The 26,046-nt window shown below is 37.9% G+C and overlaps 1 protein-coding gene across 6 annotated transcripts in view; it reads right to left on the bottom strand.

Moving 5' to 3' along the window:
* The window catches only part of ARMC2 (armadillo repeat containing 2), a 61,741-nt gene extending 37,979 nt beyond the window's left edge, over positions 1-23,762 (bottom strand). For 3 of the 6 annotated variants that reach the window (XM_069851683.1, XM_069851688.1, XM_069851690.1), the window contains exons 1-9: positions 23,667-23,762; positions 20,494-20,566; positions 19,687-19,788; positions 17,922-18,023; positions 16,826-16,994; positions 15,486-15,692; positions 11,804-11,858; positions 3,537-3,607; positions 872-964 (exon numbers count right to left, since the gene is read on the bottom strand). In XM_069851683.1, coding sequence (XP_069707784.1) covers positions 872-964; positions 3,537-3,607; positions 11,804-11,858; positions 15,486-15,692; positions 16,826-16,994; positions 17,922-18,023; positions 19,687-19,788; positions 20,494-20,566; positions 23,667-23,734 — 940 coding nt within the window. In that variant the 5' untranslated portion in view covers positions 23,735-23,762. Of the gene's footprint in view, positions 1-871; positions 965-3,536; positions 3,608-11,803; positions 11,859-15,484; positions 15,693-16,825; positions 16,995-17,921; positions 18,024-19,686; positions 19,789-20,493; positions 20,567-23,666 lie in introns of all 6 variants that reach the window. The other 3 variants (XM_069851684.1, XM_069851689.1, XM_069851685.1) reach the window with 3 other exon arrangements.
* Positions 23,763-26,046: the final 2,284 nt, after the last annotated feature.

The following is a 26,046-nucleotide window of genomic DNA, read 5'->3' as shown; positions in this document are numbered from 1 at the left end:
ATCAAGGAAGGAAAGTGTGAAGTTGCCTAGCTGTTACAAATTTCCTGATCACTGGTTTTCTACACATCAGTGATAGATGTGGGAATGAGAATCCTGACTTTTAAAAATAATTATATATGTTGGGAATCACTCAGTACTGTACAGGTGTTTCATACTCATCAACATCTTCAAAATTATCAAAAAAAACTTTCTAATCTGTACCACGCTATAACAAACACTGCAAAACATCACATAAAACAGAATCAGTCCCCTAAATTCACACTCATTTTTTACCACTTGTAACACCACACCTACTTTCTATATTCCTGCCATTCAAATAAATATAATATCTATATATAAGCTACCTAAACAACCTTTTAGGTGAAACATTAAAATGGATTTCAGAGTTCAATCTTTCAAGACATACTTAATTTACTCAATTTTGCTTCAATATTCTGAGTCATTATGTACTTTTCTGAGACATCTAACACTTTAGGCATAAGCAGAAATTTTCACAAATATTTCCTTAGTTTTCTACAATTATTGAGACTTTCAATGCAGTCTATGTTCAGAACAGCAAATCTGTGCAGTACTTCATTCTTAAAATTATTACCTTATCACTGACTGCTAAGCTGGCAGAGCTATGTTGTCTAAAATAAGGTCACTTAATCAGATAAAATCTTCTCTAAACGAGTATTTTTTTTACAGAATCACAGAATAGTTGAGGTTGGAAGAGACCTCTGGAGGTCACCTGGTGCAACCTCAGGTTGCCCAGGCCAGTTTTACATTGCAAAGTCAATCAACATAGGAAAGCATAAAGGCTACGTAGAACAACTACTGTTACTCTTCCGTAGTACAGAAAATACACCCTTTCAAGAACAGCGTTACCCACCTTTTTCCAGTTCACGCAGAATTGGTAGAATCTTTATACGCCAAAAGTTTTCTTCCTCTTCTGATTCATTTAATCTTGTTTCATCCTCTAAGCCTTCAAAATGTATTCAAACAAAAGCACTTATTCAGTGAAGCCTTCTGGTTTTACACAAATAAATAGCTACACATACTTCATTCATCATTCAGAAAAAAAAATCTTAAAATATCCAGCATATAGCAAAACGTGACTACCTATTCAAGCTTTTATTTTCACTTACATTTTCTCAAAACCTAACGTTTCAGACAAAACTAGGTGTTTTGATGTGTCTAGCTGGGCTGTAAAGCCAGATTTGGTTTTGTTTGCTTACAATAATATTAATTTAATCGCTGAATTGGAAGGTAATGACTACTTTTACACCAACATGTCCTATTATTTTTCAGCTCCATGTCCATGTGACAGTATCTTAGACCTTAAAAAACTGACTATGTACTGAGCATTACTTGGAACAGTGAAACACTGAAAATTTTCTGACTATTTAAAATCTTGCTCTATTGAAAAAAAAAATCCAGGCTTTTTTTGTGTACCTGTATTAACTGTCTACCTATATTTTACACAGAATGAACCTATCAATTATATCTATTTCAACAGATTATACAAAAATTCTCCTGCTTCATATGTAATACACTGGTAAGCATGTTATTACAAGTATGTATTTTTTGTGGGTGCACCTATATATACTAGCTTATGTTAATATCATTATTACTTATCTTGCAGACCTTTTTTATTTTCTAGATCAAATGAGTTAATAGTCTTTAGATCGATGAGTAGCTTAATTAATAAAACACTATGCAGCATTTGCAATGAAGTGTAAATTCTGCTCTGGTTAATATAAGAGCACAGTTGAAATGAGAACACTGGAAGAGTTTGCACTGTCCCTTCCTGCCACAAAACCCACATATTGACTCAATTCTCTCTCTTCTTTCCCATTTGTATCTACCTCTCTTAAGCTGAAAGATGGGACTGACTTTCTAACTATGCACATGCTTAACTTTACTAAGCTAGACATGTACACATTTGCAGTTATGACTAAACTTCTCACTAGAAAAAAAATTAACAAAGGCACTCAATTTTTAATTCAGAACAAAAAGAATTGATTTTTTTTTGTGCCACTCTGCTTCAGCTGTCACGCATTCATCAGAAAACTACAGCAACCTAAAAGGCATAATGGCATAATTTTTTTAAACAAATATCTCTTGCAACTAGGAAAAAAAAGGGATAATCAGCTTTTACTAAACAATATTAATCCCAGCAATAAAAATTAACAGGAAACACATGATTATAAAGAAAAGCAACATTAATAAACTCTGAACTTCCATGTGTCTCATCCTGGGAGTTTTTTTCAGGTGCTGATAAAAAGTTACAGCACCAGTTGTATTTAAAATATTCCAGAAGCTGTCCTGAGTTCTCTAATTAAGCAAATGAACAATTCTACAGCAAAATTACTCAGGTAAATTCAGCAAGCTGAAGTTCATTGTCTGTTTTTCATAGGTCTTAACCACAGCTTTGCATTCTGGTCAAAAAAAAAAAATCACTAATAAGTCTATATTTATTGGTTGCTGTTTTTAGCATGTAAATACAAGAGCCTTAGCAACACTGCGCTTTCCCAAGCTGCGTACTGCCTGACTTATCGTGTTTAGCCTTTTCACAGAATACTGAGTGGCTGTGAATATATCAATATTTGAACCGCCTACCTCCTCTCTAAAATGTGAATGTATAAACATAAACCATATTAGAAAAATAGAAATAATCCGTAAATGAACACACACTCCCCAGGACCCTGCTATAGAGAAGCGGTTGAGAATTCCTGCTGCTGTCCCACTCTCTATTCTGGAATTAAAGATGAAGTGTGCTCAAGCTAAGAAAGCTACATAATTTAAAATACATATATATATATATAAAGAAATAATCCTACTGAAACACATGATCTTTTTCATTAGCACCAATAATACAGCACAAATAAATTAAAAGGCTTATAATCAGAGAAAATACAGCCCCACAGAATACTAACTCCCATGACATTGTAAATACTCTCAACTCTTCTGAAGGACATGAAAGCAGAACACATTACAGCCTTCAGCAGAATGATCCAGAATAATGCAACTTCTCAGCTCTAGAAAAACAGTAATAAGGCATAATAGAGCAGAAACTTCAGGTTTCCATACCAGACTCTCAAATATGCACTTGCCATGTATGAAACATGCCAGCTAGTGTAATATTAATTAAAATCTGTTATGTAAAAATAGCAAAATGCATCCCTACAGGGCAATCCAGAATCAGTATCTTCAGCTAATACAGCTCGTCATAACTTTATTAGTTTCTGTTCAACTATGCCAGTTTACAAAAAGTGATGTGCAAACACGGTGTTAATGGACTGGCAAATTCTTAAGCATACATATGGGAAAAGCAAGAAAAAAAATATCAACAGATTTTTTAGACTAAATATCTCTTGAATATTGTTTCCTTTTACCAACAACAGTAAAAAAAAACAATATATCCCGAAAATAAAAAATATTGTTCAGTAAATAAAGAAGAAAAGATCTTCAAATCACAAAAAGTAGATTATTTCTATTTAACTGTATTTCTTTTTTTTTGTTTTTAATGAAGACTGAAGTGCTTTACAAAGTACCTGCCACTCTTCTCTTCCAGCCTGTACTTGTTGGCCTTGATGAACTTGTGCCAGGCTTTTTCATCTGGCCACTAGAAGATACACACAAAGAATATCAGAACATAATGCTCAAAATGGTTCTTTCTTCACATGTGCTCAGTATGCGATCTGCATACTAATAACTAATTGGAAAATATTATAAGTTATTTTGCTAAATTAGTAGATTACCAGCTCATTAAAAATTTCATGTATGTACAGCTTCCTCCAGAAAGCTCCTGCTGAAATAATGACATACTTGCACCACAAGAGGTCACCATTATGGAACACAAAACCTAAAGCATTTCCACTTGTACAATAAAACTGAAAGCTGACCAAAGTAAAAGCAGAAAGATCCAATCTTCATTTTATCATCAGTTTCATTAAGTGAATACAAGCTCAACTAGATAAAACCTGTAAGTTCATCCATTCACAAGGACAGTGATTTCTTCTGATAGAATTAACACTTATTAAATATTTAATGGCTAGAATTTTCAAAGAAAACAAACACTTCAGTAGCTTTTAATGTAAACATTGCAATGTCCAGGTCTGCCTGTGAACTATCACTAACTGCACAGTGGTCATTAGTTCTGTTAATACAAAAAACCACATATGCTGTCATTTCTTTGTTAAGCAACAGTGGGTAATGCCATAGCTCCTGCTGATTGTATAATTAGGCTGATCTTTGGCCACAGGAAACTACTACAAATATCTATGATAAATCTATTCTGTTTATCCAGCTGCACACTCAAGCAGCACCGATCTAACAGAAACAGACAAGACAGAGACCCTCTTTACTATTATACAGGAATTGTTCCTCCTTTGAATCCTGTGCTAAAGACAAAGGTCCTAATCTATGTTTTCTATTCTCAGCATGTTTAATTTAACACTTCTTATCCATACATAGTTCACGTACCAATACAACCTAATATCCTACATGCCCTTCTAAAGATAACAGTAGTGTGTTAGCAATGTAATTTCAATATTTTGCAACCTGTTAATTTAGTTTCTATAAGGCTTAAAGCTAAACTGTTGTTTAAGTAGTTTGCTGGATTGGCACCTCAATCCTGTCTGCCAGTCCAGACAGAAGATGTAAGTCATCCTATCAACAGATGGAGACAGAATAAAAGACAAAGCTCTTCTAAGATCACTACCCTATAAAATGGACTCGATAGCTCACTGCGATCAGTCAAAACTTTCCCAAGCAATCACATTATAGAGGAACACTTGCTTCATTATGGCTGACAGTGAATACTGCTTTCTTTTTACAGCATGAAGACTTAAGTACTCCCAAATCCAAATGCTTACAAATACTATCTAGAAATTACTTCAGCTTACGTACAGCAATTCCCATTCTTTGGGCAAGCCATGCCTTAAAAAAAAACCATAACAGACAAGTGCTTGCATCTCTAAAATAGATGGACATCTGTAAGAAAGGAGGTTTCTACAGCACAGATTAAATATAGTCCAGTGTATTAACAGATATAAAAATTCGGTTCCATTTATACAAACATTTTGTCCTACAAACTTCAAAAGATTACAAATTGCTCTATGAGGTCCAGCCATCCCTGAAATCAAGACTGCAGCCTGAAAGGACACTGAATAAGCAAGAGAATAACAAATTCAGTCACCTAACACTAACCCAGCTATACTCAGAAATCAGTATCTTCAGAATTACATGTAGGCATGATGATACCATTTGCCTATATGAATCCAGATGGTTGAGTTTGCCTTTTTCAGAGTTTTGTAACTATAACCTGTATGTGTCTCTTTTCTAAAATATAAATCCACAGGACGAATCCAAGAAACCTCAACAAAGACAATTCTACAAGTTTTGCAGAAAACAAAAGCAGTTGAACAGAAAAGACGCTGAAGCAAAGGATGTGGTAACCTGAACGCTTATCAGAAAGAAACAGCACATCTGCAAGACAAAGGGTAAGACCATGTCAAAGTTTGAACTGAAAAAAAGCTTGGCTGGAACCTATGACTTCTTAAGCACCAGTATCAACCAGTTTAGAGACCTATGTGAGGAGGAGAGCAGATTGTTGTACTCCTGGTATTCACAGAACTATCTGTGCTTTAAGAAAACATTCTCGTAAGTTAAACAGCTTAACTGGAACTCTCACTATTTTCAGAAAAAGAATACACTGAATACATACATAAATGAGAATGACTGGTGGACAGGCTTATCTTTATGGAATATGTACAATTATGAATTTTGTGAGAGACTTTAAAATCCCTTTATGTATCTTTACCATGCTGCCAACTCCATTTTAGCTAAAGACTTTTGCTTCTGTGTTATCTTTTCCATGTAGGGCTGAAACTTAAGCAGCAGTATCTTGTTAAGAACTATGCAGTTAAAGTGTAATCAACCTACTCTAAAAAAATAAGTTACCTACTACTGAAGGGAACTGGCTTGTCAAGAGAGTGGTTGCCTTGGAAACAAACTCAATTGGCAGAAATCTGATCATCTGATAAAGGACTCATCAAGAAATCAACTGACAGAGGCTCTAATGATTTACAGAGGAAAAAAACTTCGCAACTGAATCACCTCTATCATTCTCATTTAAAGGAGATTATAGTAGCACCTATAAGGAATACTGCTTCCTTGCTTATACAGAAACTATGAGGGCTTCCAAAAAAGAAGGTGAGCCAGTACAGCAGGAGCATGTTCAATATTCTTCCCTGGTGAAAAAATGTATAATTAAGTGAAAGAAGCATTTATTCAGCAACTCTGCATGTTTAGATGTTTACTTGCTTGTTCTCGCCATGAGCTTCTTCTTAATGGCAAATGTGCAAACTCTCACCTTCAGTGTTATTCCAGGGAAAACTGCATTCCAAAGAACTGCAACCCAGAGACAAATAATTGAGCCAGTTCTCTCTGAAGATGCTGCACGCAACATCAAGGTCTGGTTCACAAATGTAAGATCACAATAGAGAAACAGTGCTTGGGCTGTTTCCCCATACACTGGAGCCTTAAGCACCTAAGAGTCTGGCTGCCTCTCTACTTTGTAAAACAGAGTCTGGCAATGGGCCTGTATTTTAGGCCACAGCTTTCCATACAGTTAGACCGTCAACATGATCCCTGTTACCAGTTTGGCCTAAGAAAAGTAGTACTTTCCTTGACAAATGTCTGGGCACAGGACACAAGACAAGCAGAGAGGTACATTCACAGCCAATGTGGTAGGGAGGAGGTTAAAAATACTTCCATTTTATTAACATAACCCATGACACAGCAGCTGGCCACGAAGCCAGAGATAAACTCCTTTGTTTAATTTTTATTAATTATTAGTACAGACGTAGCCCTGGTGCCCCATCGATTATTTAGTTACCAGTTAAGAAAGGCACAGAGCCTAATACAAACAAGTTAATCCTTCTCTACAGAATTGTCTCTAGCAAGCACCTTTGATCAGTGAGGTAGCAAAGCTTATTTAGAAAAAAAAACCAAACCCAAACATGATCATCCTTTTTGAACTGTCAAACTTGAAGGCATTCCCACTAGACTCTACCCACTCCTCATGGTAAGGTTCTAACAGTAACATATTCTTACAAACCTGAGAGGCAAAACTAGAAAATATGGAAGTGGGGTAACAACAAAGGAGCACAATAACAGACCTAATACAATAAAGGATGAAGAACTTTCTACTTTTCAAAGAGAAAAGTAGAAATAAGAGGGTATGAGCAAAAGATAAGGATAAAAAGATAAGCATACGGAAAAGGCTGCAAGTCCCATCCTACCTGCTTCTGCAAATGCCAAGACCTCACACAGCTTTGATTCTCCAGAGATTATGAGCTTTTACTCTTGTACCTACAGAACTGGTGGACTTTCTCTCTTGAAGTAGAGATTGGAAGGGGAACTGTTCCATGTAAACCAGAATTTGAATGGTCTTACAAAGGAAGCGAGCTACTCACATGCAGACAGTGCATAGCATGCCCCACGTAAATGCTGTTAGGAAGCCATACACAGCAGACACTAGCTGGTGTCTGCAAACACACTTATTTTCCATTGTAAAGCAAGGAAATGAAAATGAATTACCAGCTTCGTGATACGGAAGACAAGACTCTGCAAAGCACCCTAAACTTTGTATTTACAGGTATATTTTGTTGTTCAATTCTATTATACATGACTGCTTAAGGCAATTCTTTGGGGTGGGGGTGAGTGGTGTGGTTGAAGACCTCAGAACCACCAAATTGGTAGGCCTAACATCCAAGGACTTTATGGAAACTGACTAAGAAAACACAATTTTCTCTCAGTAAGCCACATAAAACTTTCCAAATAGCCAAACATCAGCAACATTTAAAAAACAAAAGCTAACAAGGAAGATACTTGGAAAAATATACAGCACACTGCCCTCTGAAGGCATCACCTGCATAAACTGCAATAATACTAAAATTTACATACATTTTATAAAAATATGAAACGGTATATGGTCTAGTTAGTTTAAAAGCTTCTTCTGATACACTAAAAAGAGGTAGCTGAAGACATGACACAAAACTGGTAAGTACAGACACTCACAGAAAAACCTTTTCAGAAGTTCCTTCCTGATGAGAAGCATTAGTCTGTGTTGCTACCACATGAAAGATCTCTTATCTCCATGTGCTCTTGATAAAACATTGGGCTCATTGCTAACTGCTAGCAGTATTTTCTAAAATAAAGTAATATTTAGTTGAGGGGAGGGATTCAGTTTATTTTCAAATAAATTCCTAAGGTGTTTGAGTTTATTATCTCAAATTTCCTTTTATTTGACGTCCTTTTACTTTAGTCAGAAAACTGTAATTATGAGTGCACAATTTCTATACATCTATATCTGCAGAGCATTTTCTATATCTATAGGACCACAATTCTAATCTTTTTTGAAAGTTCCTTCCTCATAAACAAATCTAAGCCCCTGATAGTCTCATTGTTTGTTCTTAAAGTCTTTTTATTTTTTGTCTTTATTTTGTAAGTTACTTAAAACCAGTAGGACTTACAAAACTACACTAGCCACTTATGTAACAAAGATCTACCAAAGCCACAACAGGTCTGAAAGTCCACCTTGCTCAGTGTCTTTTAACAGTGACCAAAAAGCTTCTTGGAGACCTCTAGAAAACACAGAGTGCTGCTGCAGGGGGCTGCCTGGAGTTCTTCAGTTTCTGCCTTCGCATTTTTCATCCTGATACACTCCCTCCTCTTCTTTTTTCTCATATTTTCCCCACGAGTCACTTGATTTCTCCCCAACGCATTCTCCTTCATTCCATTCCCTCCAGCCCCAAAAACTTCCTTTCTTCTAGTTAATTTAAAACCCAAGAACTTGAACCAAATTTTTACAAATTTTCGTTTAGATCCTCAATATATCAATGTTTTCAGGTCTTCAAACATCTAGGAAAGCAATTTCTAACTTTACACAAGGTTCTAAAAACAGCCTAAGCACTGCAATAAGTAATAGATGCAGACTGTTTATACATAAATACAAGCAGTGAACATCTGATTTTACAAACATACGTTGTGTGTATTGGAAAGTCAGACATGATGTACCTACACCCAGAAACCAAGACATTTCACTAAGTGGTAAGTAGAACACATTTAAAGCAATGTTAAGCTAAACCTCAGTTACTGATTTTAATAACAAGGCATTGCTCTATATACTTTGTAAGGAAGTATAAAGAACATGCCATATTTTTGCCAAAGCAGCTAACAGGAATTGGTTTTAGCATTTTGGCAAAATGAGAAAAAAATCATATTTTGCTTTATCATTCATTCTCATAGAAATTATTTTTTTCTATATGCCAATAAACATTTGCATTTTTCATTAATCTATTTATTCCCATTTAATTATACTACCCAGACCTTTCATATTGCCAAAAGGACATCAGAATCACCTTCTGTATTGTCTTTCATTGCTTGAACAGTAGGGAATATGTTTTTGTGGGTTTAGTTTTGTTTAAAATGATTTATTCCTCACCCATAAATTAGCACTTGAAAGGTACTCTGTCTTTTCAGACAAAGGCCAGGTTGGATGGGGCCTTGGGCAGCCTGATCTGGTGGCAGGAGAGTTGGAACTAGATGATCTTTAAGGTCCCTTCCAACCCAAACTATTCTATGATTCTATGATTAAAGAATTGGCCTTTACTGAGCCACTTAAGAGAATGCATCTCTATTTTGCTCAGCTACCTCTGAACTTTCCTTGCTATGATGTCACCTCAGGAACAAACAAAATAGATACAAACACAATGTGGAAATAAGCAACAGGTCTCTCTTGAAGGGAAGAGAATTAGTATAACAGCTCATTTTTTTTAAAGACCGTTTTCTTTCAGAAAAGATAACAGAGAGGTAGTAAATTACTTGCAGACAACTAAAAGAAATACAAATTAAAATATTAAACCCATTACACAAACCTCTAGTCAGTCCTGTTTCTCAGCTACAAATCTTTTCAAAAGCATGCAAATAACTGAAAATATTATAAGATAGATGTCCTGAAATTATTTCAGGAATTGCAGAGGATTATATCATAAGTAACACCACCAGAAAAGAGAAACGAAAACCGCAGTGAAAACTATAACGGAGACTATAACTGACACCACTGATATGAGAAAGCATAAATAGCAGAAAGGAAACATAATTTGCAAAAATAAGTTGACAAACAGGCCAACTAACTGTACTCTGAGTCATCCTACAGATGAGCAAATAGTAATTCCTCTATAAACACAATCACAGGCATAGCCCATTACTTATGGCAGCTCCAGCGATAAAAAAGAATATAGTATTCTATTTATACAGGCTGTTGATAAAGAACTTCATACACGTTAAATAGCATAGCTTAAAAGAATATTAGAGGTTGATGAAAAACCTATATCCTTACCCTTTTTATTCTTCACAGTCTTTGCATCTTCTGCCTAATACTGAAAATACTAAGAGTATCTATTTGTGGCAGGACATCTTTAAGCAAGCAGAAAAATGACAGCCTAATTCTAACCATAACACCCACCTAAAATACTAGCCTAAACATATATATATATAAAAACATATACGTGTGTGCGTGTATTTTTATATATAAATAAAACTTTGAGTCTGAAAACCACAGGATCTTCATCTTCCTAATCTGAATCTTGCATAAGGATTCTCATTCTAAAAAAAAAACCACAAAACCCTACAGTCCTACCTAGACTGAATTGGCATTCCTTCCTCACCCCTTGCATGGCATGCTTTCCCATTCTAGAATTACGACTAAATTGGTCATAAGGACTCTAGAGATCTCCCAGATTTAGAGATCAATAACCTAATCCTGAAAGTAATGACTAGAGTGGAAAGACTTCCCTTAGAGGAGACAGTAAAACTGTGTCTTTCATGTGTGAGAAGAAAGTTCTGGAAAAAAAATTTCATTCCATGTTTACTCTCAGTATCCCCTAACCCTTTACAAAAACAGGTACCTTCTTGGAAGGGCAAGTGTTATCCATTCTTTGGAAAACACTGTAGAAAACTCTACCTGTGCAAGTTTCCCACCACTTAACTGTTTCTTTATTAAATTAGTGGTCTCAATAGCTACTGGAACTGAGGCAGAAATTGAAAAAGCTTAGTTAGGAGTAGATAAATTTCCTGTTTCCATGTCTTTATGAGAATACCAGAAGTCATGAATATATGTAATGAGAAAAGACAAATCCTGAAAGAAGTCTGGAAAACTTGCAGCAGTATCAGCTAAACCATACAACAAACTAATTCACACCATGTCATTAATTTCAAAAATTCACCTATAGCAAAACAGAATGGGTGTTCCCTTCAGGAAAGAAATCTCTCTCTTCTATAGGAATTCTATTATTCAATGAGAAAAGGAATTAATATTTTGGGTGCAGATGTGAAGGTAGCTTTAGCAATCAGACAGAAGTAATTTCCAGTATTCACTCGTCCCTTGCTTTTATCACTCCCTACTGAAGTTTTCCAAAACTCTAAAAGCACAAGAAAGGGAAACTAGTCTTACGGAAGCAGTTCATGAACAACTCTCAAGGATTCTGTCAAAGAGGCACTTAATAAGGATAGCAATACTGACAGAAAACAGGGCACGGTATATCTTCTTCACAGCACCTTCTAATCCCTTTACAGCTATTTATAGAATCACTTATTAAAAAAAGTGTAGAGCAGGCCACCTGGGAATCAACTGTTTGCCACCAAGGTTTTCCTCATTGAAGGCACCTACATTTCTAAGGAGTCCTGGAATGACATCTAAGCTTTCAGAATATTGAGAAATTGGAGAAGAAAAAAAAAATTCATCTTTTCTCACCAAGGAAACTGTTGCTCTTCATCAGCAAATCTGCCATCACTGTTGACACTTCTGCCGAAATATATGAATGCAGAAAACATTTCAGAAGTTTCATTTCTACAGCAATCACAATAGAGATGGCAAGGCACAATGGCTGGATGAAGATGTAAACAAAACTTAGCTTCCCTGTGATTGTCAGAAATTACTCCTTGCTTTCCTGAGGCAACATGTCAATAAATTCAATCTGCTTCAATTAATATACCTATTCTATTGTAACTAGATGGTTCTCTGAAAAACAAAATTGCAAACAAAATGACAAAGAACTCTTCCCCTCAATAAGTCCTTTTCTCTTTTTTTTTCTCCTCCTCAGTATCTTTATAAAGCAGTAGTGATTGCATCAGCGCTGTTCATTCTTTCCATCAGTCCTTGAAACAGCAAAAGAATTTGAGATGGAAAGTGAGCAAGTCTCCTGCTGGAATAAAATACTTTCCTTCTTTTCTCTTTGAAATAAATGAAATAGCATTAATAGGAGGGATCTGCCATACTATTTTGGTATGCTCCAATTCCATCATTAACAGAAACAGAGCTTTACTATAAAAGTTATTTTGGTACATACATATGAATTGTGGGGAGAGTGGAGTAAACAGTCTCATGCACCTTTTCCTGTACGAAGTGTACTATTTCTATAATCCTCTTGCTTAGTTCCTGCCATGGTTTTACATCAGGGGGATACAGGACTGAGGCTGACACAACTGCTTCACACAGAGAATGATGGGACTCCAGGTAATAAAAGTTTTTACATTCCTTTAAGCCCTCATCCTATTATTCCAGAATATAATGTACTTTGAATAGAAAATATCTTTTAACTTCATACAAGACGCCTCAAGTATTTATGACACAGAAGCAGATGCAATCTAATCATAGCAATCATCTAGTAGATATAAACTTTTTCTAATAAGAATCCCAAAACTCTGTTAGTGCAACAACCCATCTACTGTACTAGAGCCTTTTTTATATAACTCCTATCAAGACCAAACTCAACAAACTATATTGAACAATAGGTTTGTGATACCTTTCAACCATCTCACTAGATGAAGAATGACATCTCTGAACTCAGAAAGTTATATAGATCAAGGTCTGCCTGACTTGTGTCTTATCATATGCAAATACCAAACCAACGTGCTTATTGGCACAAGTCCTAGCAATAAGTTATAATGTGTGAAAGCAGCTGAGATTACCTAGAGTCCTTCCATCATACCACGGCATGAACTGCTTGGGCTGATAGAGATGAGGGACTTTTGTCCCTCATTTTGTATTATTTTTATGCCTACTGCAATATTGCAGGCATGTCTGGTATATGCAGCCATAAGAGCACCTAAATGATGTTAGTGATCCTCGGTGCAAGGGTACAAAGCACTACAGGTAGCATCTCTGAGGCAGCATCTGCAAAAATCATCTGTCTCAGGTCCACAGAAAGCATGCACAACCCAAGGGAGAAGGTAAAGATTCACCATTCAAAAAACAGATCTTGCATTCTACGTGAAAGGAGGAGGAATATTACACTAATTTTCTGTTTTGGAAAAAACTAGTCAGAACAAGATTGGAAAAACATTTTTCTGTGTTACCTTAAGGCCAGTAATTTGAGATCTAATTTAAGTGATAGGTGACATTCAACTATATCTAGTACTACTCTCCCTAGTTTAAACATGGTTGTGACGAGCTACATGCATTAACATTCCATCTTTTATGGTTAGAATCATTAGTATCTTAGCTATCACGTTGAGAGTCAGAAATGTAAGCAACACATCACAAAGCAATTAAGCTGGCAGAGCTTAAGCAAAATGAACCTTGACAAGCTATTCTTCAAATATGCATAATGATATTTGAAGAAAAGAAAATAAAATTGAATATATGTAGTTTTCACTTTTCAACTTTTTCTATTTTCTAAATCTCCTCTTCCACAGATAATCTAAACAGTAAGTTCTGTAAGATTTCATGTTGCAACAAGCAATCTTTTTTGGCAAGAGGTATTTTTTGCCTGTTCCTAAGAATACTTCAATAGAGAAGCCTGTCATTCTCAAAAATTATCAAAGTTATCAAGGTAAATCGTGACTTTCTGTAGCTCAGACTATCAAAAAATTCAATGATTATGGTACACAAGACCACATCACTAAGTGATTGTGAAAAGCACCAGTACCAAACACCCAAAGTCAAAAATTTGCAGAGCTCTCAAGCTTATAAAGGAAAATTATACAATATTGAACAGATACAGAGGATGAATAATGAGTTAAGTGTTCCATTGTACCTGCAAGTTTTAAAGTTATGACTCAGTAGGAAGGTCATTCTTCCAAATTTGCAAAAGTACCAACTGACCCATTCTTATTGCAGATATTTGGATACCGTTAACTGATCATCCATTTCAAATGCCACACTAAAGTGCTTCACACCCCACTTTTTGTAAAAAAAGTCAGATTACAATAACTTATGTAGTATGCTAATCCATATGGTCTTTACCTAAAAGGTCTCTTGGGTCACTGATTTTAATGGGAGAAAATGATTTTGCACCAAAACATTCTCTGTAGTGCTTTGCTTTCCTTCACCCACAATTTTTTCATCACTGGGCTTATTTTCTTGGTTACCCTCCATCTATACTCAGAAAACTTTCCATTGTTCCCTCAACTCTCTAGTCTTTCTGAACTTGTCTTTTTTTTTTTAATCCTGCTTTCAATTTAATATAGAATAAGGGTGCTACGATAGCTCTGCAAGGTACCAGAACTATCAGAGTATACAGCTCTGCTGTAACAGCCTCAATGGACAACATTCTCTAAACTATTCAGTATTACCATTAAGTCAGTAAACGAAAGGCGTTTCATCTTATAAAATGAGGAATATACTCGACATTGCCAGATTCGTCAATCTTATTAGCAGAAAACAGTTGTTCATTAATGCAGCAACTGACATTCTACTGAACGAAGAACTACAAACCTTACATCCTTCCCATGCAAGAATTCAAATTCAAAGAATTCAGAATCAAAAGCAAAATAATAAAAGACTTGATCATGAATTACAGAATGGATGTAATAATCTCAATTCAGTAAAAATAGACTGGACTGCATGCACTAAAGTCTCATTAATATCTTTCATCAGTTTGGTCATCAAAAAAACTTAACTAAAAAAAAAAATGCAAGGCAGTAAGAAAATTCTGCCTTGATTGCCAGAGTTTAAGCCTGGGTTTTGTGTATGACCACATATTTCCCCAATACCAGAACTGAAACAGGGCTTGTATCTTTACGCTTCTGTTCTTTTATGCTCTGCTAAGAGAAGAATGTATAGCAACTTGAAACAACAGGATTGAACCGTGAGACCAAGTACATTGAATTTAAACTTCAGTATTCTTCATCCAATTATTAGAAGACTTAGTTTTGAAATGTTAATGATCAAACAAAATGAAAGATATTTCATATCAAGCAACTTCCTATCAACCGTTTTTAGAAAATTAGTCTTTTGACTGTAGAAACTTCCTAAGAACAGAAGCATAAAGATTTTTTTTTCCCAATCATCAGAATATAGTTTGACTTCAATCCATAAATACTGCTACCTTCAAACTTCATTGATTACAAACGTTTTGATACTTGCACAATTGAATATCTAGGAATACGGCTGTGTGGAAGGCACGCACTACCATACTTGAGCAATATCAACTTTTCTCCTCTCAGTTGAAATAAAGATTTTCCTGCTGTCCATTTTAGGAAGTCTTCCCTCTCCAATCTGCTGATATGCTTATTACAGATTAATTGTCTACTTTCATCATTAAATGGTGTGTATGACCTTTGCTCTCCTAAGCAGTTATCATTACTTCTGTAAAGATTATTCATCACAGTTGGTTCTTCAGAGTCTGGCTTCTCTTCATCTGAAACAGCCAAAGAGACTACATTTATAGAAGTATTCTTATACAATAAATACACATGACAGAGCTCAAAATGAATTTCTGTTTGTCATATTACATTATCAAAAATTGCTTTTATCAATTTAAAAGGTGAGAAAGCTTAAGACTAGAGCAAAGTAGCCAAAGTCCTCTTATGTATATCATCTCTTAAAGTCCTTCCGGTTTATGTTTTACCATTTTGATTTTCCACCTTTTTATTTATTGTCCTTTTACAGATAGGTGGCTCGTACCTTGTGAAAGAAGTGATTATATTCCAGGATCTGAATATTATGAAGGAACTCAAGCAAAAGGTAGCTGTTAACCTGGCACCCTGGTGCGTACACATCATAAGAAACTGCACAGAAAACTTAATCAAACATCTGCATGATCTCCAAAGGGGAGAAGAGACAAACTCAGGCTGTACCTTCGGTTCTCAACTTCTCCAATTGGGAACATCAGCTTATTAAGGATTACACTACACATAGGGGTACATGATGTAAATATATATTTACAGAATATGTACATAATAACGCAGTAAAATTTAGTACTTTTTGTATAAGCCTTACTTTCCAATAAAGTAAAAAGTGAGATATTCAGTTTATCACGCAAAGTAAGAATCCCAGGCAATGTAAGTATTATCATTATTATAAATGAGTCTTCATTAAAGACAAACTTCCGGCACATTTTATTACGAGCCACAGTGCAGGAAACCAACATGTCAAATCACTTTCCATTTGCAAGAAAATTACTTTTAAATCCCACATTTAGCAACCTTTATTAAGTCTCCACTAACAAAACTCTTAACAACAAATACATTCAATGTTAATTTTACCCATAGAAAAAAAAACATTTCAGCAAAAATTCCATTACTTAGAAACCTATTGGAAAAAAATGCTACCTCAGTAGCTTTCAACTCACTTTCAGAAGTGATAGCCAGCATTGTTTTGGGAAACCACATTTTCAGAAGTGCCTTAATGGCATTTAAATATTTTTAAAATTTTATTCGGAAAGGACATGTAGGTCCTTCGATATAATATAAGAATTCATATCTTTAATAATATTAAAACCCACCATGCATTTACTTTCCTAGGAAATAACATGTATCAAAACATTCTTACTCTGATTAAGAGGAACCATTTTAGCAGCAAAGAAATTTCCCTCAGAAGTTCTTCTAAACAAGCGTGCCTGAGCACTGCTGACTTTTCTAACCCCCGCGCTGTTGGCAGGAGGCTTTGGAAGAAAAATGGAAGAATGTTCACGTTTTGCAGAAGCAACTAGTATTGGTTTCTGTGACAAAGATAAAGAAGACAATTTATTAAAAGCACAGATCATTTCAGTTTCATGTAAACAACATTTTTTTAAGAAGAAAAGAAACTTGAATGATTTATACAAAAGATTAAGCTCAGAATAAAACAGATAAAATTTACATTGGTTTGCTCATTAAGAAACTTACATTTCCATATCCAGAATCTAATGATACCATGCCACTGAACAAGCCAGATATCTACACCATTATCACTACAGAAAGCTGTTTAAATACATTATCTTATTGAAATTACTGAAGTGAAACATTTCTTGGAATTCCACCCCAACCATCCCCTTTTCCTAAAGAATGCCACATTTAGATCACTGTCTTAAAGAAACAATACATACAGCAAGCACACTTGGCCGTTTTAGCATGTTCTCTTCTCTTAGGAACTAAGGAAATGATCGTGACTTAATCTTATCTTTAAAGACTAAATGTAAAAAACCTGAAAAAGCCAATACACTTACAAACTAAAAACAATTCAAAATTTTCACAGAGAGGGAAAAAGGAGGTCTTATCAGTACCCCTATCTGATTTTTAAAGAAACTCCAGTCCATGGATGCTTTAGTCAAATAGAAAGCACAATTAACCAGTTACTTTCAAGTTCTTGATCACAGACCACAGAATGTTAGAGGCTGGAAGGAACCTCTGGAGGTCACCTTACTCAAACCCCCCTGCTAAAGAAGGGCCAGCTACAGATGGTTTCCCAAAACTACGTCCAGACAGATTTTGAAGATCTGCAAGGATGATGACTCCATAGCCTCTCTGGGAAACCTGTGCCAGGACTTCATCACCCTCACAGTGTTAAAAGTGTTTCCTGAAGTTCAGACAGAACCCCCTGTGGTTTAGTCTGTGCCCAGTTTAGCAGCAAGGAAATTCCCCTGAGAAGTTCTTCTAAATAAGCTTACCCGAGCACTGCTGACTTTTCTAACCTCTGCTTCATTGGTAGGAAGCTTTGGAAGGGAAATGGGAGAAGCTTCATCTTTTGCAGAAGCAACTAGTGTTGGTTTCTGTGACAAAGATAAAGACAACATTTCAATAAAAGCACAGATAATTTCAGTCTTGTATAAACAATTTTTTAAAAAAAATAGAAAACTGAATGATTTATACAAAAGATTAAGCTCAGAATAGAACAGGTAAAAGTTACATTGGTTTGCTCATTAAGAAACTCATTTTTATTTCCAGAATCTATTGACACCATTCCACTGAAGAAGCCATGTATCAATACCATTACTACTGCAGAAAGTCATTTTTAAAAGCAAATATTCAGGGCTGCAGAAAACAAAAACTAGCCTGAGCAGAGCAACTAAAACTCAGAATTATTTATTGCCCTCATAAATACTCATCTGACATCATTTGCAGCATGCTTATTCATAAACATAAATAAAAAAAAATGTTGTGCCAAGACTTGCACTTACAATTCTAGAAGCACATCTATTCTTTATGGTTTGTTTTTGAGCACTAGAGTATTATTTCCAAAATACCTCAAATGTGTTCATATCATATGTAATACTGTCTATCACACCGAGACAAATCATGCAGATTCAGAAACATGCACGTTCTAGTTTTATTTATGTCAATATCTTGCATCTCTGAGCATGCATGCAACTCCCTGAAACTCTGGTACAAACCACTTGCTACATCCTACATAAACGCATTGCCTTATAAGATCACGGCTTTCTAACAATTTCCTTACAATAAAGCATCCATTAGGTCTTCAGAGCACTCCTGGGTATGAGTTGAAGATAGCCAAGAGGTGAGGCCACCCCACTCCCTACAACCACCATGGCCAATACAAGCTCTATACGTACAGAGGTCTAAAGCATAAAAGGCAAGTTTTGCACTGATCTTAACTAGTTTTCTCTAGGTTTTTTTCCACTCTCTCACACAAGATAAATACTGGTGTTGAATTTTTACTTAAATCCAACTGTAGAAATATTTCATATTAAATACAAGTATGGTCAGCATTTTTTAATTTGATTCCTATCAGATACGTTATCTTATTGAAATTACTGAAGTATAACATTTCTTGGAATTCCACCCCAACCACCCCCTTTTCCTAAAGAATGCCACATTTAGATCACTGTCTTAAAGAAACAATATATACAGCAAGCACACTTAGTTGTTTTAGCATGCTCTCTTCTCTTAGGGACTAAGGAAATGATCGTGACTTAATCTTATCTTTAAAGATTAAATATAAAAATACTGAGTCAGTACACTTATAAACTAAAAACAATTCAAAATTTTCACAGAGAGGGAAAAAGGAATTCTTACCAGTACCCCTATATGATTTTTAAAGAAACTCCAGTCATTACATTTCATGGATGCTTTAGTCAAATAGAAAGCACAGTTAACCAGTTACTTTCAAGTTCTTGATCACAGACCACAGAATGTTAGAGGTTGGAAGGAACCTCTGGAGGTCACCTTACTCAAATCCCTCTGCTCAAGAAGGGCCAGCTACAGATGGTTTCCCAAAACTACGTCCAGACAGATTTTGAAGATCTGCAAGGATGATGACTCCATAGCCTCTCTGGGAAACCTGTGCCAGGACTTCATCACCCTCACAGTGTTAAAAGTGTTTCCTGAAGTTCAGACAGAACCCCCTGTGGTTTAGTCTGTGCCCAGTTTAGCAGCAAGGAAATTCCCCTGAGAAGTTCTTCTAAATAAGCTTACCCGAGCACTGCTGACTTTTCTAACCTCTGCTTCATTGGTAGGAAGCTTTGGAAGGGAAATGGAAGAAGCTTCATCTTTTGCAGAAGCAGCTAGTGTTAGTTTCTGTGACAAAGATAAAGACATCATTTTAATAAAAGCACAGATTATTTGATTTTCGCACCTCTGGTCTTGTTACTGAAAAGAGCCTATTCCCACCTTCTTTGCACCCTCCCTTCAGGTACTTATATACATGTACAAAATTCCCTCTGCGACTTCTCCAGGCTGCATGGTCCCAGCTCTCTCAGCCTTGATTCAGTCCCTTCATCGCACACTCTCCAGTTGCTCCATATCTCTCTTATACTGGGGACCCCAGAGTTGGACCCAGCACTCCAGGTACAGCCTTACCAGTACTACACAGAGAGGAAGGATCACTTCCCTCAACCTGCTGCCAACACTCCTCCTAATGCAGCCCAGGATACCCTTAACCTTAATCTTAGCAGCAAGGGCATATTGCTGGCTCATATTGATGCTTATTACCTTTTTCTGTTTTAGTAACCTTTCACAAGCAACCTGCCTCAAGTACATGTCTTCTGATTCTTGTTAATGTCACTAAGAATTATAACACAATACCTCAATATGTAAATAGTTTAAATTATTTTCAGGTTTCTTTTGGGGAAAAAAAAGATAAGACCGACTTCATACATCTTGGACTAACATTACAACAGGTTACCATTTCTCCCTAACCTATTTAAACTATATATTTTCCTAACACCATTGACAGACGTACTTTTATGCCAGTATTGCACGAGTTATTTCCAGAGTACTCACATGAGCAAATGGGCTAAGATGAACACCAGTCACTGGTCTCGATTCAGCTAAATCAGAACTGGATGCATGAAGCCTAGCATAAAGAAATTGAACATTACATGGATAAAGCAGACCTCACGACTTACTCATATGGTCATTCAAACACGTTTCACCATCCTTTCTGGCATGCCTGACACCTAACTCTACAAATACAGCTCATAACTCCTCCCTACAGTCACTACAGAATTGTCATATAAAGAGTGCTAAAAATGACTGGGAAACTGGATGTAAAAAGCTCAATATACTTTTTTTCCCCCTCTTTTGTTTCAAGAGACAGATATATTGAGCTATGTGAATTATGCTATGTAACAGAACTCCACAAAGAAATAATCCTGTAACAGTATAAATTTTGTTTAAAAATAAGAATTTGTCTTAAGGAAAAGGTGCATTACAGACCATTTTCCTATATTATTCTCCACATACAAAACTAGTGTAAAGACTGCCTCTGTAGCTCTAATCCACAGGAACTTCCTGGACATGTAGATTAACACAAACAGTAAAGATCATTAGAAGAAGGCAAAGGATGTGATTAGGAATACAGATTAACACAGGGGAAAAAAATCACCGGAAACATTATTACAGAATCAAGTCGCTTGCTCCTAAAAGATATTTGAACAAATCTTAAAGCCACAGTACCTAACAAATGGAGGGAATGTATTTTGAGAGGCTTGTGAGGATCCAGATCCAAAGGGCAGCTTCCTAGTAAGTTAAAGAGGTATTATTATGAGTAACAGTAGCACAGTTATCAGTAATTGATGAGCAGAGGCAAGGAAGAACAGGCAATCCATTTTTTTTTCCTCAAAGAGAAATGCCTCCCCAACCCGCCCTCAAGCAAGTGCAAACAAAGACAACACTAACTTAAGACCAGTTATCACGCCAAACTTTCAGTCAGTGTTTTGTCCTGCTGCATCTTCTAGCAAACACAGTGGGCAGTGAAAGACTAGCTTAATCATCTCTCAAGACCCCCAATATCAACCACTATCCTGGTGCAGTTCTCTGTAGATAGGACCCTTGTCATTTTATAGCAAATTCATCATAAGCCTCAAACTCCTCTTCTGCTTTTCAAACTCCCCTAAAAACATATTTCTGCACCGTGTTTGACCCCAAAAATTTGATAACTTCTATTCTCTCACATAGTTTATGACAATGAACCAACAGCAGATCAGACTCCACCACTGTTTATTTCTAAGCTACGGAGAAAAAATACTATTTCTTTAGTTTCTTGGGTCACTTTCTCCTGATCTGCATTTTTACATTTTCAACTGCCTCTTCTGTTCTTTCTCTCAGAGCCTCTACATTCTGGCAAAGTTTCTTTAATTAATAAACAACCCAACCCTTTCTGCTGAACTAAAATTGGATGCTAAGGAGAATGCACCAATCTTTCACTAAAAGATGGATAATTAGAAAATACAGGAATAGATCAGGAGCCTGAGCCTTCTGGTGTTTTCAATCCTCCCGATTACCATTAATACATTACGTTGTTTTACTGCGACACAGTTTGACTCTCTGTGCTCCCTACTCTTCCTGCTATTACAACATTATTCAAGAGAGTTAAATGAGGAATTCCACTGCACTAGTCTGTTTGGAACAGTTAAACAGCCATTCCTCACTGAACAGGGAAGGCAGATGATCATTCCCTATTTTCCCAGCAACTGAGAGTCGATATTTTGACCTTAAGTGGAAGGTCTCCTGCACAGGCCATATGTCTGATAAAGGTATTATCCAGCATACATGGAAAAAACAGCTGTGAATAAACACTAACACATAATCAACATGATTCCACAAATCAGAAATTTGAATTAATTCATATTTCTTCTTTTCTAGCCTGTGTATTTCCATCCACCTTGCTGAATTTTAAAATAATTTTCTCAAGCAATCTAATATCTTACATTTAATTTCTGAAGGACATAGGGTTTTTTAGTTCTTAAAATCTCCACACTCTGTCACCAAAACGTGTATTTTATGGGATTTACGTATATGCTTTTCATAGTTAAACTAAGAAGCAACCTGAGAGATTGGATGTGCTTCTGTTGAACAGCACCATCTCTGATACAATCAGCTTAAGATTTCTTTTTAATTCTACCATCAACTGCAAGTTTTCTATCCTACAAGTACCTTTACTTGCTAAAGACCAAACTTCCATTATAATAATGTTCTGTTGAAGCCTTCACTTCTTACCTACTTAATTGGCAAAGGTACCTTTCTACTGTAAACTGAATCAGTAAGTCCTACCATTTGGGCACCGTTAGTCACCCTTCCAATTCATTAAAAACGTTTTAATGATTAATGTTGCAAAGGGAATTTGTGAAGTGGTTTGCATGCTTGACTGTGATCCCTGCTGCACGGCTGGCTGCTTTAGCGGGGGGCATGGGGAGCAGCAGAGGACAGTGTCAACAGGGACGGCATAACTGATACGCACAGATCTTGTCCCCTGCTGCTGTCACCACTTCCCAGGTAGCTTTTAACTTGCACAGATAAAGAGCTCCTCCGTGACTCTCTACTGGAAAGCAGGTCAGAGAACCCTGGATCAGCTCTAGCTATCTCCAGAAGTGAGACAGCAGCAACCTCACAGCACGTATCCTGGGTCAATCAGCATAAGAGAGAAGCATGGTTGACTACATCAGGTCTAGCTCCAGGCTGACTCTGCCATCCCATCTCCCATTTCAAAACCAGTTTAAGTACACTGAGGAGAAACCCTGTGCTCAAGCCATGAACATTCTGAATCCACATGACACCCAAATCCTGATTCTATCTTCTCAAGCAAACACTTAATACAGCTAGGACACAAATACAGATTTAGTAAGAGTGAACTCATAATGGGCATTACTAGATACAACTGTAAACATCATCAATGTCATCGTTAACGAGCCCAGGCTGCCCAAGGCCCCATCCAACCTGGCCGTGAGCACTGCCTCCAGGGATGAGGCAGCCACAACTTCCCTGGGCAACCTGCGCCTCACCACTCTCATCGTGAAGAATGTCTTCCTAACGCCTCACCTCCACCTCACGCTTTCCAACCCGAAGCCCTCCCCCCGCATCCCCCCCTCCGGGCGCACGGAGGCCGCCATCGGGCCTCCCCGGACCCCCCACGCCGCCACCGCCGGGCCCGCGGTTCCCATGGCAACGGCACGCACGGCGGGCGCGGGGCGCGGGCCGCAGCCGCCCCTGTGGGGCGCGGGCGCCGGGCGGGAGCCCCGCTCATGGCGGCCGAGGGAGACCAGGCGCCCCCCGCGCGCACGCTCCCCACAGCGCCGGCCGGGGCGGGGCCAGGCGCGAGCGCGCATGCGCGGGGCCGGGGTCGGGGGGCGGAGGGTCCTGCTGTGGGCGGGGTCGGGGGGAATGATGCTGGACGGCTCTCTGTGCTCCTCTCTTGCGAGACCTCACCTGGAGTACTGTGTCCGGTTCTGGAATCCGCAGCATAAGAAGGATATAGGGCTGTTGGAGCGGGTCTAGAGGAGCCTACCAGGATGATCTGAGGGCTGGAGCACCTCCTATAGGAGGACAGGCTGAGAGAGTTGGGTCTGTTCAGCCTGGAGAAGAGAAGGCTCCGAGGAGACCTTATACTGACCTTCCAGTACCTGAAAGGGGCTTCAGGAAAGCTGGGGAGGGACTGTTTACAAAGGCTTGTGGTGATAGGACGAGGGGGAATGGGTATGAACTGGGGAGGGGCAGATTTAGGGTGGACGTTAGGAAGAATTTCTTCACTATGAGAGTGGTGAGACACTGGCACAGGTTTCCCAGGGAAGCTGTGGCTGCCCCATCCCTCCAGGTGGTCAGGGCCAGGTTGGATGGGGCTCTGAGCAGCCTGATTTAGTGGGACTTGTCTCTGCCCATGGCAGGGGGTTGGAACTGGATGGGCCTTAAGGTCCCTTCCAACCCAAAGCTATTCTGTGATTCTGTGGTGGGTCTCTGGTGTAGGGCTCTTTCCCTATCCCATCCTAGAACACGGAGCACTGTAGCAGGTCACAAAAGTCCAGCTTAAGGATGGCAGAAGTTACTCATTTTAGAATTGCGGGGTGCGTCCTGTTACGACACCGTCTCCCATCTCCCTGAGTTCAGATTTACAGATTGGAACAGAGACATTGAAAGCTTCCCCCAGTAAAATAAAACCAAGGTGCTCAGGCAAGGTGTAGATACAGCCACAAAACCCCTTCGTGGGTGACTACTGGCCAGGCATCAAGGGCCAGTGCTCATCTCAGCAGTATCCTGCCTGGCCTGAAGCTATCATATATCCTACTCACCTCCTGTTCTTTGGGAAGCTGAAAGGTAGCTGTTGTCACATTATCTGTAGCAGAGAATCACAGAATCATGGAATGTCCTGAGTTGGAAGGGACCCTGGAGGATCATAGAATCACTTGTTTGGAAAAGACCTTTGAGATCATCAAGTCCTATTGTACCTGTCCACTACTAAACCGTATCCCTGGGCACCTCATCTATCTACCTTTTAAACACATCCAGGGATGGTGACTCAACCACCTCCCTGGGCAGCCACTTCCAGTGCCTGATAACATTTTCGGTGAAGAAATTTTCCCTGAATCCTAATCTGAACCTCCCCTGGTGCAACTTGAGCCCATTCCCTCTTGTCCTAGGATCCTTGAGTCCAGCCCCTGTCCCTGCATTGGACAACCCCAGAATTCGCACCATGTGTCTGAGGGTGTTGTCCAAATGCTTCTTGAATATTTTTAGTCTTGGTGCCATTGCTGCTTCCCTGGAGAACCTGTTCCAGTGCTCCACCATCCTCTGGGTGAAGAACCTTTTCCTAATATCCAACCTAAAGCTCTCCTGACACATCTTCCTGCCATTCCCTTCACGCAAATCAGTCCCTCAGGCTAGAGAGCTTTGTTAGAGTGGCAACAGGGGATCACTCAGAGTGTCCCCACCCCTAAGCTGCCTCCCAGGCGAGGTGACCGAAGGTGAATCCACCTACAGGCTTCGGGACCCCATTGACCAGGTGCACTGGTCGCTGGCTGAACAGCTGCCTCATGTGCTTCTGCTACTGGGATGGGTAACGTGATCACAGCTTGTATCATGAAATCTCCAGATATGTAACAGCCACAAAGACAGGCCTGTTGTGGCAAGTGGGTTGCTCATGAATGACAAGGACTGTCTTTGTTCGCTGTCTCTGAATGCATTTTGAATATATCTAAAAACTGCTACAGGAGGGCGGTTCTTATTTCTTTGTCAATAATAGAAAAATGCAACAAATACAGCTCCATCTGACCAAGGTTCTTCCTTGGTTCCTTTATAACATACTTCCAGATATATCTGAAAGCCTTCCTCAAATAAATTAACCTTGTATATGTATTATTCTGTAAATAAATGTATCTTACTTACTTAAGGTTTATTTTACTAATTACTTACTAACATCCTAACATTTACTTCCTCATGTTTGTTAGACAAGTACCCTGTGGATATTTTAAATTTAATTTGTCTTTCTGAATATCATCATAAGCCTATTATGCCCCTTTCTTCTAGGAAAACGTCTTCTTCCAGTTCCTCTTTTGATTCTGATAG

This window comes from Phaenicophaeus curvirostris, chromosome 2, assembly GCF_032191515.1.
Source record: "Phaenicophaeus curvirostris isolate KB17595 chromosome 2, BPBGC_Pcur_1.0, whole genome shotgun sequence".
Taxonomy (NCBI): domain Eukaryota; kingdom Metazoa; phylum Chordata; class Aves; order Cuculiformes; family Cuculidae; genus Phaenicophaeus; species Phaenicophaeus curvirostris.
Note: the sequence above shows the minus strand (reverse complement) of the source record. Positions and strands in the feature narration are given on the sequence as shown.